This window comes from Oryctolagus cuniculus, chromosome 6 (genome assembly GCF_964237555.1).
Source record: "Oryctolagus cuniculus chromosome 6, mOryCun1.1, whole genome shotgun sequence".
In the NCBI taxonomy this organism is placed as follows: Eukaryota; Metazoa; Chordata; class Mammalia; order Lagomorpha; family Leporidae; genus Oryctolagus; species Oryctolagus cuniculus.
The window spans coordinates 21584822-21600224 of NC_091437.1; the positions used below are offsets into that span (position 1 = coordinate 21584822).

Consider the following 15403-nt stretch of genomic DNA (forward strand, 5'->3'; position numbering starts at 1 on the left):
CGGTGGTAGCAGAGACATGCTGTGGGTAGCAGCAGAGTTTGGGGTGTACCTTCTTTGCTCCCCATCCTCTTGTGGAGACTGTATTTTAATCTGGACTGTGCTTATGCTCTGGATGTGGTGATGGAATGGCTAGGGGGATTCAGAATCCCTCTTTTCCTTCCTCTGAGGCACGCCATTTCAGGGACAGTCTAGTATTTCAAGGCCCTCTTATTTCCCTCGGGTTGGCCTTCTCAGATGTTTGGTCTGTTGGTGTGAACAGCTCTTTCTGCGGAACTCCATCAGGTGTTCCAAGACTGTACAGACAGTGCAGGATGTTGAATATTGCTGGCCTGCTCCTCCCAAATCCTATGGTTGTTGGGCCACCCTCTCCCCATTATTTTGAGGATGAGAACAGTGGCTTGTTTCCATATGCTTATGCTTGTGTGAGTGTGTTCATGTGAGTGTGTGTGTGTTGTGGACAAGTTCCATGTCTGAGCAGCTTCTTATGATACTACTCTTTTATTTCCTAATTAAAGTAAAATACCAATTTCAAGGTTCTTTAACAACAGATGTGTAATTGTTTTCCAACAGAGTTAAAGAAAGAAGATATTTACGCAGTGGAGATAGTTGGCGGTGCTACACGAATCCCTGCAGTGAAAGAGAAGATCAGTAAGTTTTTTGGTAAAGAACTTAGTACCACGCTAAATGCTGATGAAGCGGTCACTCGAGGCTGTGCATTGCAGGTGAGTCGTCTTTCTTCCTAGCTCATTGCAACCAAAAAAAAAAAAAAGGCAGTGGTTCATGTGTCTCACTGATACCCCGAGGTTAGCACAAGGTAATTTCAAGGTGTAAGATTCTGAAACTTTAAAAAAAAAAAAGGGTAGCAGAGATAATGTTAATAAAAGTAATCATACTCTTTTAATTAATTCACTAGAACATAGCTATCTTTAGGCTTTAAATGCCGGAATTTGGCATACATGAAGTAGCGTTGTACATCAGTCAGCTAAGGGCTGAAGGTTAATGGAAACATGATAAGAGATACTAGATTATATAGGTAATTTGACAAGTGATAAAAGTTTATGAAATGCTTGTTTGGACAGCATTAAATTATTGAAGTAAATGTTTATAAAGAAAACCATTGATGATCCTTGTTGAAATCAGTATTTGTGGATCAGTGTTTATCAGTATTTGTGGTTACTTTATATTGTCTGTACTTGTCAAGTAGAATTTTTAAAAATTACTGTTTTAGTGTGCCATCTTGTCGCCTGCTTTCAAAGTCAAAGAGATTGCCATCACTGACGTAGTACCGTACCCCATCTCACTGAGATGGAATTCTCCAGCTGAAGAGGGGTCAAGGTAATGTGTTCATTGATCATTTTTAGACTTGAAGGTAATTTATTGTTAAGCCTAAATAACACAGTGTCCTTGGTTCCTCTTTAGATAAAGCTGTAACATTTTGTTGCAGCATGTAAGGCAATATGTGTTCTCATTTATTCGTACCTTTGATCCTGATGCCGTCAGGGGCACCTCTTGTGTGCTGACTGAATGCATTCCTTTTTTAATGACTATAAAGACAGTTCTTAGGAACTCTTAGCATCTAGAAATAATGCTGTACAGAAGAGAGAGAAAGGGGAATACCCTGATTTTGTGTTTTTGTATTTTTCTACCATGCAGTGACTGTGAAGTCTTTCCAAAAAATCATGCTGCTCCTTTCTCGAAAGTCCTCACTTTTTATAGAAAGGAGCCTTTCACTCTCGAGGCCTATTACAGCTCTCCTCAGGAGCTGCCCTACCCAGATCCTGCGATAGGTGAGTAAGGAGTGGGGCATTTAAAAATGAAACCGGAGGCTAACATCAACTTGAAGAATAAAAGTGGCAGAAAGAACAAGTGCAGTATTCTGAAATATGGATACTTGAGACACAGAACAAAATCTTCGAGCTTGTTGTCAGGCCCAGAACCAGCTTATTATTTCCTTGGCCCAGTTCTCTGGGCAGTGTTTTTCGGGTGATGCATGCTGGAGTTCAGGCCTTTGTGTAAGGTGATGCTGGGTACTGTAAGGAGTTAGAGGCGTTTAGTTCTGATGCTCAGGTGCTGTAACAAGATAGACACAGAGCGTCATTCGTGAGACAGTATTAATGCACACTAGGTTTTGGAAACGTCTTGGCTTAGAGTCTTTATTAGACTCTGGGGGGATAGTGCAGTCTGAAAATTTTCTGAGAGAAAAATTACAATATCAAGACTTAGAATACATGGGTAAAGTCCTAAGAATATGCTGGGCTGGCATGGCTGCTGCCTATGATGCTGGCTTCCCATGTGGTTACCAGTTCAAGTACCGGCTGCTCCACTTCTGATCCAGCTCCCTGCTAATGGCCTGGGAAGGGGATAGGGGAATGACCCAAGTGTGTAGGCCCCTGCTACCCATGTGGGAGAACTTCTGAGTCCTAACTTGGGCCTGGCCCAGTCCTGAGCGTTGTGGCCACCTTCGAGTGAGCCAGTGGATGGAAGACTGATCTCTGTCTGTTGCTCTTTATCTGCGACTCTGACTTTCAAATAAAGTTTTTTTGTTTTTTTTTTTTTTAAATATGCTGAATCACATTTAGAAGCTATGGAAAGTTACCCAGTCTTTTCTCTCATTTCTAATACAGGAATTAGGATGATGATACTTTGCAGAATTGTGAGAATAAAATAAATAAAAAGCAACCCTAGTGACAGGAACAATTTACTAGAAAAGGCAGTCTCTTGATAAATGATAGTAGTGTTTGTAGCAGAGAATACGACAAATCTGTGCCTTAGGAATTTTTTTTTTTAATATTTATTTTACTTATTTGAAGTGCAGAGTTAGAGAGAGGTAGACACAGAGGGAGGTCTTCCAACCTGCTGGTTCACTCCTCAAATGGCCGCAATAGCTGGAGCTGAGCCTGACCGAAGCCAAGAACCAGGAGCTTCTTCCAGGTCTCCCACATGGGTGCAGGGGCCCAAGGACTTGGGCCATCTTCTGCTGCTTTCCCAGGCCACAGCAGAGAGCTGGATTGACAGTGAAGCAGCTGGGATTCGAACCGGCGCCCATATGGGATGCCGGCACCACACTGCGCCACAGCGCCGGCTCCGTGTCTCAGGAATTTAACTGTTAGTAACATAAAAATGAAACAAGGGACTGGAACAAAGGAATAAATTAGGAATACTTTAGTCCTTAGTTGGGACAGAATATTAAGAATTTGGCTGCATGTGAAAGAGAAAGAAGAAATGTGATGATGTGGTGAGGTTCTGTGCGTGTTTGCTTATTTGAAGTGTTGTGTTAGTTATGGACATCACCTGGCCCTGTGGCCATGTGTTCATGTTTGAAGTCATGCTCTTAGGTTGTGTGTTCTTCTCTCTCGTCTCTCATGTCCCTAGCCCAGTTTTCAGTTCAGAAAGTCACTCCTCAATCTGATGGCTCCAGTTCGAAAGTGAAAGTGAAGGTTCGAGTAAATGTCCATGGCATTTTCAGTGTGTCCAGTGCCTCTCTAGTGGAAGTTCACAAGTCTGAGGAGAATGAAGAGCCGATGGAAACGGATCAGAATGCAAAGGAGGAGGAGGTAATCTGGGTGTTCGGGGCTGAGTGGTAATGGCCACGGGTGACCTCTCTAGAAATCCTAGCAAGTGGACTGGTGACGAGGGGGGTACGTTGTGACAGACCTGTGAGGGTGGGTTGGTGTGTGGCTCCCTTCCCCCATGTCAGTAAATGAACAGAAGAGTTTTACACAGAATTCGTGTAGAAATGGAACTTGGTTGGCTGCTGCCTTCGCTTGAGTTAACTTGATTCTTTGTCGTTCTGGAGGAGAATGCCCCGAGTCTCGGTTGTTTGTTTTCACAAGTGGAGTAGGTTGTACACTCTGTGTTGGAATGGGCCCTGGGTGCTGTTGTCACTGAGCTTCAGCGGCGGTGCTTTGGGCGCTACCAGTGTTTGGGTCTTAGTGCTGAGATTCTGTTGCGATGGTTCGAGCTGGGGCCCAGGCGCTGGAGTCAGCGGTGGTGAAAGCTTCCCAGGTCGTTGTAGTGTGTTGCAGGAGCCGAGGCTCTCCACACGCCTCATTATCAGTGTCAGGCTTTGTGCTGTCCAGAGGCCTCCGTGTGTTCACCTCCCTGACCCATTGTTGAGGTTGAAAAGCAGCTGCTTGAAAACACGTAAGACATCCAATCACGAGGAAGCTTGGAGAAACTCACACTTGCCCTGGTAGTTGTGTTTGCTAGAAGGTGTTGAATGATGTCACCTGTATACTATGAATACAGTTCCACAATCCCACTGTACAGACTGACCGGTCAGGGCACAGAGGGAAACTCCCGTGTTCCAGACAGCGGCTAGGTCTCCTGATACGGAGTGATTCGGCGGGAGTTCCACGCCCTGTAGCTCTCCGTGTGCTGTGAAGTCTGCTTAGCCTTTCAGTAGTGTTTCCTGGTTTCGGGATTTACTTTGACCTGTTTTCCAGAAGATGCAAGTGGACCAGGAGGAACCACATGTTGAGGAGCAGCAGCAGCAGACACCAGCAGAAAATAAGGCAGAGTCTGAAGAAATGGAGGTACGCGGCGTGGTAGGTGGGGGTTCAGTGTGGTGCTGGCTGGGGGGCTGTGTTTTTGAATTAGGGATTCTTGATTTTTTGGAAAAATTTTTGGCAGATTTTATAGTACGTTTGGAAAGTGCTTTACACTGCCTTCCAAACCCGAGTTTAACTAGGCCTTTGATCGGTTCATGCTGATTTCTTTCTGAATGGCTATTAGTAGTGATCAGTGTATTTAGGATTTATTCTTTACTGGTAAAATAACGAGACTTAAAACTTTTGTGCTCATTTTTCAACTTTGTGACCCATGTCTTTTTAGTGAAACATTATTTTAAATAATGTGTTTAAATACATTGTGAGTAGTGTATTTCAGAATGGATATGTAACATGTTTGAATATTTTTTTTTTTTTTAAGATTTATTTATTTGAAAGGTGGAGTTACACAGAAGTGGGTGGCGGGAATCTTCAAGAGAAAGAGAGATCTCTTCCATCTCCTGGTTCACTCCCCAGATGGCCACAATGGCTGGGGCTGGGCCAAACCAAAACCAGGAGCCAAGAGCTTCTTGCAGGTAGCCTATGTGAGTGTAGGGGCCCAAGTACTTGGGCCATCCTCCACTGCTTTACCAGGCACATTATCAGGGAGCTGGATGGGAAGTGGAGTACCAAGTACTCGAACTGGCTGTGATATGGGATGCTGGCACCACAGCCCACAGCTTAAACCGCTGTGCCTCTGTACTGGCCCCAACAACTTACTCTTTAATTTCAAGTTTTCATGTTTAATTGGCTCTTAACATTGAGAAGAACACCTTTCCTTTCAAGTTATGAAATTGTGATGTGCAGTCTTACCCTCTGGACTCTTTAGAATTTCTAATTGTGATTTTTAAAGAAAGTTTGAGCCTTAAGGTGGCTTAAGTCTGTCAGCCATTTTCATATCACTTAAATTCCTTTAGATACATAAGCAATAGTGAAGAATAAAAAAGACAGAGGAAATGATACTCCTAGATGGTTCAGGTGGCTGAGGTGTTTTCCAAGCTGGGAGACCCTGTGTGTGGTTGGGCAGGATGGGAGCAGCAGCAGGAGTAGCAGTTGTTGTCCTGTGTGTGTTGACAGTGGTGAGGGAGGAGTGTGCCGTGGGAAGTTTCTCAGGGGTTGTTGCCTGGGCTTCCATGGCATACATGGTTCAGGAGCCATAGTTCTTTTCACAGTATTGTTTTTAAGGGAAATGAAATACAAATGACACATAAATTTCAGTAGCTGAGTTATTTGGATGGGAAGTAGGGAAATGACATTATAGGCTTGCATCATATCTTAGAGGGAACTGAATTCCAAAAGACTTAATAGTTAGAAGTTACAAAAGCCGAAAGCTTGAAGTGAAATTTTTAAAAAATGATTTATTTATTTGAAAGAGAGAGAGGGGCAGAGACAGGGATCTTCCATCCACTGGTTGCTCCCTAGATGATCGCAGTGGCTGGCCGTGGCCCTGAGCCAGGCTGAAGCCAGGAGCCAGGAGCCAGGAACTTCATCTGGGTCTCCCACGTGGTAGCAGGGGCCCAAGCACTTTTGCCGTCTTCCACTGCCTTCCAGGCACATTAGCAGGGAACTGGATTGGAAGTGGAGCAGCCAGGACTGGTACCTACATGGGTTGCCAGCGTCACAGGTAGTAGCTCTGCCTGCTATGCCAGAACACTGGCCCTTTGAATGCTTTTCTTTTCTTTCTTTCTGTTTTAAAGATTTATTTTATTTATTTGAAAGAATTACGGAGAGAGGTAGAGACAGAGAGAGTGGTCTTCCATCCGCTGGTTCACTCCCCAGATGGCCGCAACAGCTGGAGCTGAGCCGATCTGAAGCCAGGAGTCAGGAGCTTCCTCCAGGTCTCCCATGTGGGTGCAGGGGCCCAAGGAGTTGGGCCATCCTCTACTGCTTTCCCAGGCCATAGCAGAGAGCTGGATTGGAAGAGGAGCAGCCAGGACTAGAAGTGGCACCCATATGGGATGCCGGCACTTCAGGCCAGGTTTTTTTTTTTTTTTAAAGATTTATTTATTTATTTGAAAGTCAGAGTTAGAGGAGAGGCAGAGAGAAAGAGAGAGAGGGAGGTCCTCCATCCTGTGGTTCACTCCTCAAATGACCTACAACGGCCAGAGCTGAGCTGATCCAAAGCCAGGAGCCAGGAGCTTCTTCCGAGTCTCCCATGCAGGTGCAGGGGCCCAAGGACTTGGAACATTATTCACTGCTTTCCCAGGCCATAGCAGAGCTGGATCGAAAGTGGAGCAGCCAGGTCTCGAAATAGTGCCCATATGGGATGCCGGCACTTCAGGCCAGGGTTTTAACCTGCTGCGCCACAGTGCCAGCCCTTGAATGCCTTTCTAATCTGTGGATGGGAAAAGTTTGAAAGAGCAAAAGCAATAAAAGTAATCACTAAGAAGAAATTAGTTACATTTGATGATATGTATTTGTATGAACAAGTAATAAAAAATAAGAAAAAATCTAGACGAATCAAGCGTTTATGGAAAGAAGTCTCTAAAATCCTAAGAAAACAATGGGTAAAATATGACTGGGTAATTAATTTGAAGAGGTAGTAAGTATGGTTTGTAAGTGTGAGAGAAACGGGGTTGATCCAAAAACAGTGTGATGAAGTTAATTGAATTCCTGTTCGTGGACAATGTGCAAGGCAGTGGATTCTCACTCTTTGTGAGAGTGTAAGTAAATACAGACATCCTAGAATTCACATTGAGAATACATTACTGATTTATCTGTACTCTGTTTGTAACCTTCTCTCCGTCAGTTTCTATGCATGTCTGTATCTTTAGGTAAAAGCAGAAGGAAAATTTTAAGTAGTGATTATATGTTGATTGTGGGGTTGTTACTTATGTGTGTGTGTGTGTGTATCTTTTAATTTATTTTAAATTGTGGTAAAATGCACCTAACATAAAAATTGCTGTCATGATTGTAAGTATACAGTAATACTAAGTAAATACATCTTGTGGTGCAGCTGATGTTCAGAGCTGTTTGATTTTGTGAAGTTGAAGCCATACCCACTAATCAGACTCCATTCCCTGTTTCCCTTTGTCTCTTGTCAACCACCATCTGTGTCCATCTCTGAATTTGAATTCTTGAGATATACCTCAAGTATACATATTCCTTTATTTTCCAGGTACTATGATAGCCCTAAGTTATTTAGACTGTCAAAGAACAAACTAGTAACGCAAAGTAGCTTTTGAGGTGTGACCGTTTTGAAATTTAAGAAGGTCTCTGTATGTGTGTGGTGTGGGCCTGTCCACAAAATCAGTTTGTTGAACTTCAGAATTAGCTGAGGACAGTCTTCAGATTCACCTTGGTTGGATAACTTTGAGAACGGAAAGGAATTAGGGAAGAAAGATTCTCTGTCTTGATAGATTAGTATGTAAGAGGAAATTACTTGTTTTCCTTAAGTCTGATGAATTTACTCTGTTTGTCTGACTTCAGACCTCTGAATGTATGTGTTTTTAATGACTTCTCTTCAGACTTCTCAAGCTGGATCAAAAGACAAAAAGATGGACCAACCACCTCAAGCCAAGAAGGCGAAAGTGAAGACGAGTACCGTGGACCTGCCTATCGAGAACCAGCTGTTGTGGCAGATAGACAGAGAGATGCTCAACCTGTACATTGAAAACGAGGTTGCTATTGAAAGTCTCTTCTGTGAGCTAACTGATGTGACCCCCAGGTTCAGACAGTGTCTGTTGACCTTTACGCGTTTTTGGTTGTTTAGACTTTGAGAAAGTGTTCAGGTTTGTGGGTGCTGCTGAGGTGAAGTTCAAGTAATAGTGCCCACAGTCTGAGTTCTCGTGGGTGGTGCTGCTAGGATGGCTGGCATGGTAAAAGCTCTCTCGTGAGCACCCTCGTTCGGGGGAGCTGGTGTTCCTTTTAGTGTGTGTGTCCGCTTGCTGGAGATGGGTGTTACGTCACAGAAGTCGATCGGTAGGAGAAATCACAGCATGAATGGCAATGCTTGCTTACTGGGGTGTTTGCCTGTTGCCAGTCATGGTATGAAAAGATAATTTTGTTACAGTGCACGCTGCGAGGTCGGGGACCCTGGACCTTAGAGTAGTTTGGCTCTGCAGGATCATTTACGTCTACATAGTATGAATAAACGATGTTTCTTGGTATTCCTTAATAATAATAGAGCACAGTGTATTTGATGAAATTTTCAGGCATATGTAAAGTCCCCTACAGCAGAGAGAAAAACAGTCTCTTCATGTACCTGTGCTAAACTGTTTTTCTTATTTTTGCTTTAGTATCTGAGCCTGCCCATAAAATTAATTTGTTGAGCTTCAGAATTGGCTGAGGACAGTCATCAGGTCCCCTTGGTTGAGTAACTTGGAGAACTGAAGGAGACCCTGAAAGAGAGATTCTCTGCTTGAGAGTTACTAGTATTTAAGAGGACATCATCGTTATCCTTGTTCTGCTCTCAGGGCAAGATGATCATGCAGGATAAGCTGGAGAAGGAGAGGAATGATGCCAAGAATGCCGTGGAAGAGTACGTCTATGAAATGAGGGACAAACTCAGTGGTGAATATGAGAAGTTTGTGAGTGAAGATGTAAGTGTCCCCGAGGGCCTTGCTTCCGTGTGTCTTCCTGGCGCGTCGGTGCAGGTGCTAGAAGGGGAGTGCGCGTCTGCGTAGAGTCGCAGGGTCAGCTTTCCCAGAGGGGAGGGGCACGGGGTACAGGCCGAATCCCTAACCCTGGAATCTGAAACCTGGAGCCCCTTGACAACGATGCTCGAAGGTTGCAGATTGGGGGCGCATTTTGGATTTCTACATTTGGGGACGTTTAACTGGCGGTGTACATGCAGATATTTCAAAATCCGAAAAGCTTCAGAATCTGAAACTTCTGGTCCCAGGCATTTTGGATAAGGGACACTCAGCCTGTGTGTAATTTTATCTTGAATTCCTTGTGTGGTGTGTGCTGGCCAGAGGCTAGTCAGTGTCTGCATCAATTTCATGTCCTAGCTTTTGACACATTTGAATGCTGTTATTTACCTGGAGTTTTTCTTCAAGTCCACTCATCTTTTTTTTATGTTTATCACAATTGCATATAAGTGCAGGTTATTTTTTTTTTTAAGATTTACTTATGTATTTGAAAGACAGGGTTAGATCTTCTGTCTGCTGATTCAGTCCTCAGATGGCTTCAACTGCGAGGGCTGCAGTGATCCAAAGCAAGGGGCCTCTTTTAGGTCTCCCACATGGGCTGGCTGTCACTGCTTATTGGGGTGTGTTAGCAGGGAGCTGGACTGGAGGAGGAGTAGCTGGGACTCAGCCAGCACCCATATGGGATGCCAGCGCCACAGGTGGAGGCTTCAGTGCAGGTTTTTTTTTTTTTTTTTTTTTTTAAAGATTTATTTTGTTTGAAAGAGTTACAGAGAGAGACGTAGAGACAGAGAGACAAAGAGAGAGGTCTTCCATCTGCTGGTTCACTCCCCAAATGGCTGCAACAGCTGGAGCTGAGCTTATCTGAAGCCAAGAGCCAGGAGCTTCATGTCTCCCACATGGGTGCAGGGGCTCAAAGATTTGAGACATCCTCCCCTCCTTTCCCAGGCGCATTAGCGGGGAGGTGGATTTGGAAGTATGGAGCAGCTGGGACTCGAACTGATGCCCATATGGGATGCCAGTGCTGTAGGCTAGGGCTTTAATCAGCTACGACACAGCGGTGGCCTCCTCAGTGCAATTTTTGATGAAATTTTCAGGCATATGTAAAGTCCCCTACAGCAGAGAGAAAAACAGTATAATCCCCTGTGCCTACCATACCAGGAGACATCTGCTGGTCTGTCTGCTGTGTCCTCCCCTCCATCCCCCCCCGCCACTATTTTAGGTCAAATCTGAGGTACATCACTGTACCTGTGACTACACTGGTCTTGTCACCCATCTTTTAATGACCTGATTACAATTCTTTATTTAGGATCGTAACAGTTTTACCTTGAAACTAGAAGATACTGAAAATTGGTTGTATGAGGATGGTGAAGACCAGCCAAAGCAAGTCTATGTTGATAAACTGGCTGAATTAAAAGTAAGTGACCTTTGTGGAGAGGGTGCTGTGTGACCACTGTAACTGCGGTTAGAGCTTCCGAAGAGAGTACCTTGAAATAGGAAAGAAGTCTCGTGTTAAGAATGGTGTTTGAAAACTTAGATACCCTTGATGACTTGAAAAGCTTGTTATTATTCTCAATATCAGTAAAAAAAATAAATAAAAAAAGAATTGTGAAAATTTAGACTTGCAGTGTTTGTGATATCAAGGACTAGAAAGACTGGCAGCAAGATGCAGGTGTGGGGAGCAACTCGGACTAGACTAAGTTACTGGAATTAAGACTTATTCTATGCATCTGCTCTCCCACAATATGGCGCTGGGAGAGGAGAAAACAGCTTCTACACAGCTGCCTCCAGTTCAGCCAATAAACTGTAGGACTTGCTCCTGATTGGAGGAGAGCAGCGTGCTCGGCGTGTGGGCAGCCGAGTTGGGATTGGTGGAAGAGGACTATATAGGAGGAGAGAGACGGCATGCACCAGGAACATCTAAGGGGAACACCTGTGCAGCCCCCGAGAAGAGCCGGCCGGCGGTGTGCCGCTCCCCTGCGGAAGTGGGGAAAGTGGCCAGGGGGAACCGCCCTTCCACGGAGGTGGAAGGGACGGTAGCCAACCCGGGAAGAACCAGCAGCAAACCCGGGAAGGGCCGAGCAGACGAAAGAACAGTGCAGGGTCCTGTGTCGTTCCTCCACGAAGAGGGGGAGCGACATAATGGTGCCGTGACTCGGATATGAAGCCTAGGCAGGGCTTAGTGTCGTTCCTCCACGAAGAGGGGGAGCGACAGCAGGTACTGTGTGTGTAGTTTGGATCCTCAGTAAAAACAGAGCACCTGCTTTTGTAGTTAAAGAATATGGTGGTTAAACGTAGAGTTAAAAATAGAGTCCTGTCAAGGTGGGACCTGTGTTTAGAAGCAGATACAAATGCACAGGGTGAAGCTGTCACACAGTCCTGTAGATTCACTCTGGGTTCCTTGGTGCCTGTGCACCAAGGCCTCTCTGACCACCTGCTTAGGTGGGATTGCTCTGGGACAGCGTGCGGGTTCACATCACTCCTGGGCATCCCCCCGAGGTCCAGCGCACTGTGTGAGACATCATCCGTGCAAGTAGAGGGACTGATGGCTTCAGCTGTCGTCTGGTGTTTGACTTCTGTCCTTCCTGTCCCAGTCGGTAGAAGCAGGTCCCTCATGTTCACAGTGCGCATTTCCAGGAAGAGAGAACCCCATGCGTACCACATCACATGAGGGCACGCCTGCTGTCCCCATAGTGTACAGTTTTCAGCTGTTTGTTTCACAGGTGATTATTTTTCTTAGTTGATTGACTCTGGGCCCAGATAAGATCCACACATTTTTGTCAGTCAGTCTCTTCAATCTGTGATCTGTGTCCATAGTTTTCCCATTGAAGAACCTGGCTCAGTTAGGCAGAACAGGTATTCTCTGAGCAGTGCTGTTTTCATGTCCATGGTGGTATCCAACATTATCTGGTTGATTGATGGGTACCTCTAGAAGCTTCATCACATTCAGAATTTAAATTGTTTTTAAGTGAAATATTAAAAAATATCATTTTGGCCGGTATACTTGGTGTTTGGTGGTGATCTGTTAGTAGGCACCTAGTTTATGGTTTTTCCCCACTGCGTGTTGGGGGTTAAGGCTTAGGTGACAAACTGAAATGGTTCCACATGAATCATGGGCTGGAGAAACATGCTTGGCTTTGTACATACAGCACATGGAAAGGGGATGTGCCGTAATCCATGCTCAGCCTTAGTAGAGACACTGTGCCTCTGATAGTGTAAGACGCATGAAGAATTTCCGTTTTCTCTTCTGTTAAGAATCTAGGTCAACCTATTAAGATACGGTTCCAGGAATCTGAAGAAAGACCAAAATTATTTGAAGAACTAGGGAAACAGATTCAACAGTATATGAAAGTAATCAGCTCTTTCAAAAACAAGGTATCTGTTTTTTTATTTTCCTCCCGTTGGTAGAGTTGAATTTTGAGGGATTTATGTAGCAGTTTTGTAGACTTACGAAGAGCCATACAATCTGCTGTTCATCTTCAGCAGACAGTCTGGAAGTGAGCAGTATTGCTCAGTCTTCTTCCCTTGCTAGGAAATGCCATCTGTGTTCATCCTAACATGCTCTGTCCTAGTCTTAGAACATTTTAGGCATGTGATTCGGTTGTTACACAGATGTAGGACTCTGAGAGAGTAAACTCGTTTTTGAGCATTGTGGGAGAAGTAGTCCAGATAGGTGTGGTTTCATGGACTCCACACATCGCATATGAAGTAGGTGGGATTGTCAGCACTGATAGGTAACTTCTCAGCACTTTAAGCTTCACCTTCTTCGTGCAACAAAGTTGCTAACGTGGGAGAGCTGTGATTCAGCCTTAAGTCCACTCCAAAGCTTGGGTTTTAACCACTCCACTGTGTGCTGGACTCCAGGTTCTTGACACATTGTCACCCAAGAAACTGAGAGTGATAAAGAAAACTTGATTTTTCATGAAACTTTTTAATCTTAAAAGTCCTCCTCTTAGAAATGTTGTCATTACTGTTTTTGCTCGGATCTAGCGTCCCTGCACTTTAGCTTTCATATCTAATGAGGTGTAGGTGTTTTTCATTGTGAAATTGTCTTCATAAGAGTTCATATAAAACATGCACTTGTTTATACTTTTGAAACTTTAAATGCCCCATTATGTAGTCTTAGTTTTCAGATTTTTCTGGGTGTTTTCTGAGTTGGGGTGGTTTTCTCTCTTGAGCGTGTAGTTAATCTGCATAACGTAAAGGTGAGTGTGCCCCGTGTCCTGGGGGACAGTGACAGTTGGTGCTGAGGGGGTTGGCTCTCCCTGGACGCTGTCTCGTGCTGCAGGAGGACCAGTATGAGCACCTGGACGCTGCCGACATGGGGAAGGTGGAGAAGAGCACCAACGAGGCCGTGGAGTGGATGAATAACAAGCTGAACCTGCAGAACAAGCAGAGCCTGACCCTGGACCCGGTTGTGAAGGCCAGAGAGATCGAAGCTAAAATCAAGGTGATTAGGACGGGAAATATGTCCTGGTCTTTCCTTCTTAGCATCAGTAGTTTCCAAGTGACGTTTAGGAGGAGCTTCAGTGTTGGAACATAGCTTCTGGTTTGGGGTTGGGTGGGAGATGCTGAAGCTGGACTTAGCATACTGTTTAACATTTGTTAATTTTTAAGAAACTACAATTTTCTCTTACCATTTGTAGGAGCTGACGAGTTTCTGTAGCCCTATAATTTCAAAGCCTAAACCCAAAGTGGAACCTCCGAAAGAGGAACAAAAAAATGCGGAGCAGAATGGACCAGTGGATGGACAAGGAGACAACCCCGGCCCTCAGGCTGCTGAGCCGGGCACAGACGGAGCCGTGCCTTCCGATTCAGACAAGAAGCTTCCCGAGATGGACATTGATTGATTGCAACACTTGTTTATATTAAAACAGACTGTTATAAAGCTTTAAGTTGTCAACTTTGTTCTGAACATCAACTAGAGCAAGTGAATACTGGAGATTTCTTAGTTCTTAGGGGATTCCGGGGGAGGGGGTAGAGGTAATGTATGGAGCAGTTGACTTCTAAATAGTTAGATACAGACCGTGAGTGCATTGTATCTTCTTCATATTTAGAAGCCCAGTGAGTCTACCTGCGCTTACGCTTTATTCATTCTGTGTTGAATCCTGCTTCTCGGGCGCGAATTCGGGAAGTGGAGCTGCGGCGGAGGCTGTGCCTAGCTGTTGAGCAGCCTGTCGTGACAGCCCGCCTGCAGAGCCGGATTGTGCTTTCAGAGTAGTTGTGGAGGCCGCCACAAAGGCTCCCCGCCTGGGTGGGGGTGGGGGTGGGGTCTCCCCCTGCCTCTGAGGGCTGGAGCAGAGCGGCAGAGGTGTGCTCTCACCGTCACAGCTCACCTCCAACCCCGCTCCCACTCCCACCCCCCCACCCCCACCCAAAGCAAGAGCTCCCATTCGCAATGCCTTGTGGTGCTCTTGGGAAAGTCGACCCCCTCCTCCGGAGCAGTTGGTTGACTGATGCTCCGAGACCTGGAGCCTCTGCCTGAGTGTTCACTGTGCCCCTGTGCCCCAGCGGCAAGGGGCCCTCCTTTAAGGTTCGGCACGTGTAGGTGTGCGTGCTGTCGGCACAGCACAGTGCCATGCGGTTGATTGTTTCTCATCGTGGCCTGTTGGTTCAGGTGGGAGAGGTTCTGTGTGTATCTGAGGCACATCTTGAACTCCTAGGACGAGAGTTGAATATGTTTTCAGCTCACTCAACAATCGCTTAACTTGTTAAGTGTTCGTAAGCAGCTAACAGATCATGCAGACATCTGCACTGCATTGTACCGGATGAGTCTGAAGTTAGTGTTAAAGCAGTGTGCTGCCCGCGCGGTAGAACACGTCCGTCTGCAGCCAGTCCGTGCACCCCAGCAGTCTGCCTGCCCTTGGGGGCAGTATTCGTAGAATGAGGCGTTTTGGAAACTCCAGGGAAGCCTGAGTTAAAGGCCAGAGCTGGTACCTGCCTTACAGACTTGTCACAAGCTGTGTTGGTTTTGCTTTGGATCTTTGTAATAACGGCTATTCCATATAACAGAGCATGTCTCTGTTGATTTTGGCCTCTGTTAGAAATAAGATTGTATCTTGCATAGTTACAGTTTCTGTCTCTGTCCACATAGAAATGTTTCTGAGTGTTAGAAGCCCTCAAGTTCTGAACGGCCGCCTAGGAGGAAGGCAGGAGTGCTCTCGCCGTGGTGTGCAGGCGTGCGTGGGAGCCCCGCGGCCGGGCCTGGGCCCACTCCACCTGTCAGGCTTCAGTAGCGCCGTTGGCCTGGTTGCCGAGGCGGGTGGC

The 15403-nt window shown here is 45.6% G+C and overlaps 1 protein-coding gene across 8 annotated transcripts in view; it reads left to right on the top strand.

Moving 5' to 3' along the window:
- Positions 1 to 14024, top strand: part of HSPA4 (heat shock protein family A (Hsp70) member 4) — a 46589-nt gene extending 32565 nt beyond the window's left edge. For 3 of the 8 annotated variants that reach the window (XM_051844196.2, XM_070076094.1, XM_051844200.2), the window contains 11 exons: positions 571 to 722; positions 1229 to 1335; positions 1654 to 1787; positions 3373 to 3554; positions 4446 to 4547; positions 8015 to 8167; positions 8963 to 9088; positions 10446 to 10553; positions 12392 to 12511; positions 13425 to 13586; positions 13783 to 14024. In XM_051844196.2, the coding sequence (XP_051700156.1) occupies positions 571 to 722; positions 1229 to 1335; positions 1654 to 1787; positions 3373 to 3554; positions 4446 to 4547; positions 8015 to 8167; positions 8963 to 9088; positions 10446 to 10553; positions 12392 to 12511; positions 13425 to 13586; positions 13783 to 13986 (1550 nt within the window). In that variant the 3' untranslated portion in view covers positions 13987 to 14024. Of the gene's footprint in view, positions 1 to 570; positions 723 to 1228; positions 1336 to 1653; positions 1788 to 3372; positions 3555 to 4445; positions 4548 to 8014; positions 8168 to 8962; positions 9089 to 10445; positions 10809 to 11354; positions 12512 to 13424; positions 13587 to 13782 lie in introns of all 8 variants that reach the window. The other 5 variants (XM_051844198.2, XM_070076095.1, XR_011389726.1 and 2 more) reach the window with 4 other exon arrangements.
- Positions 14025 to 15403: the final 1379 nt, after the last annotated feature.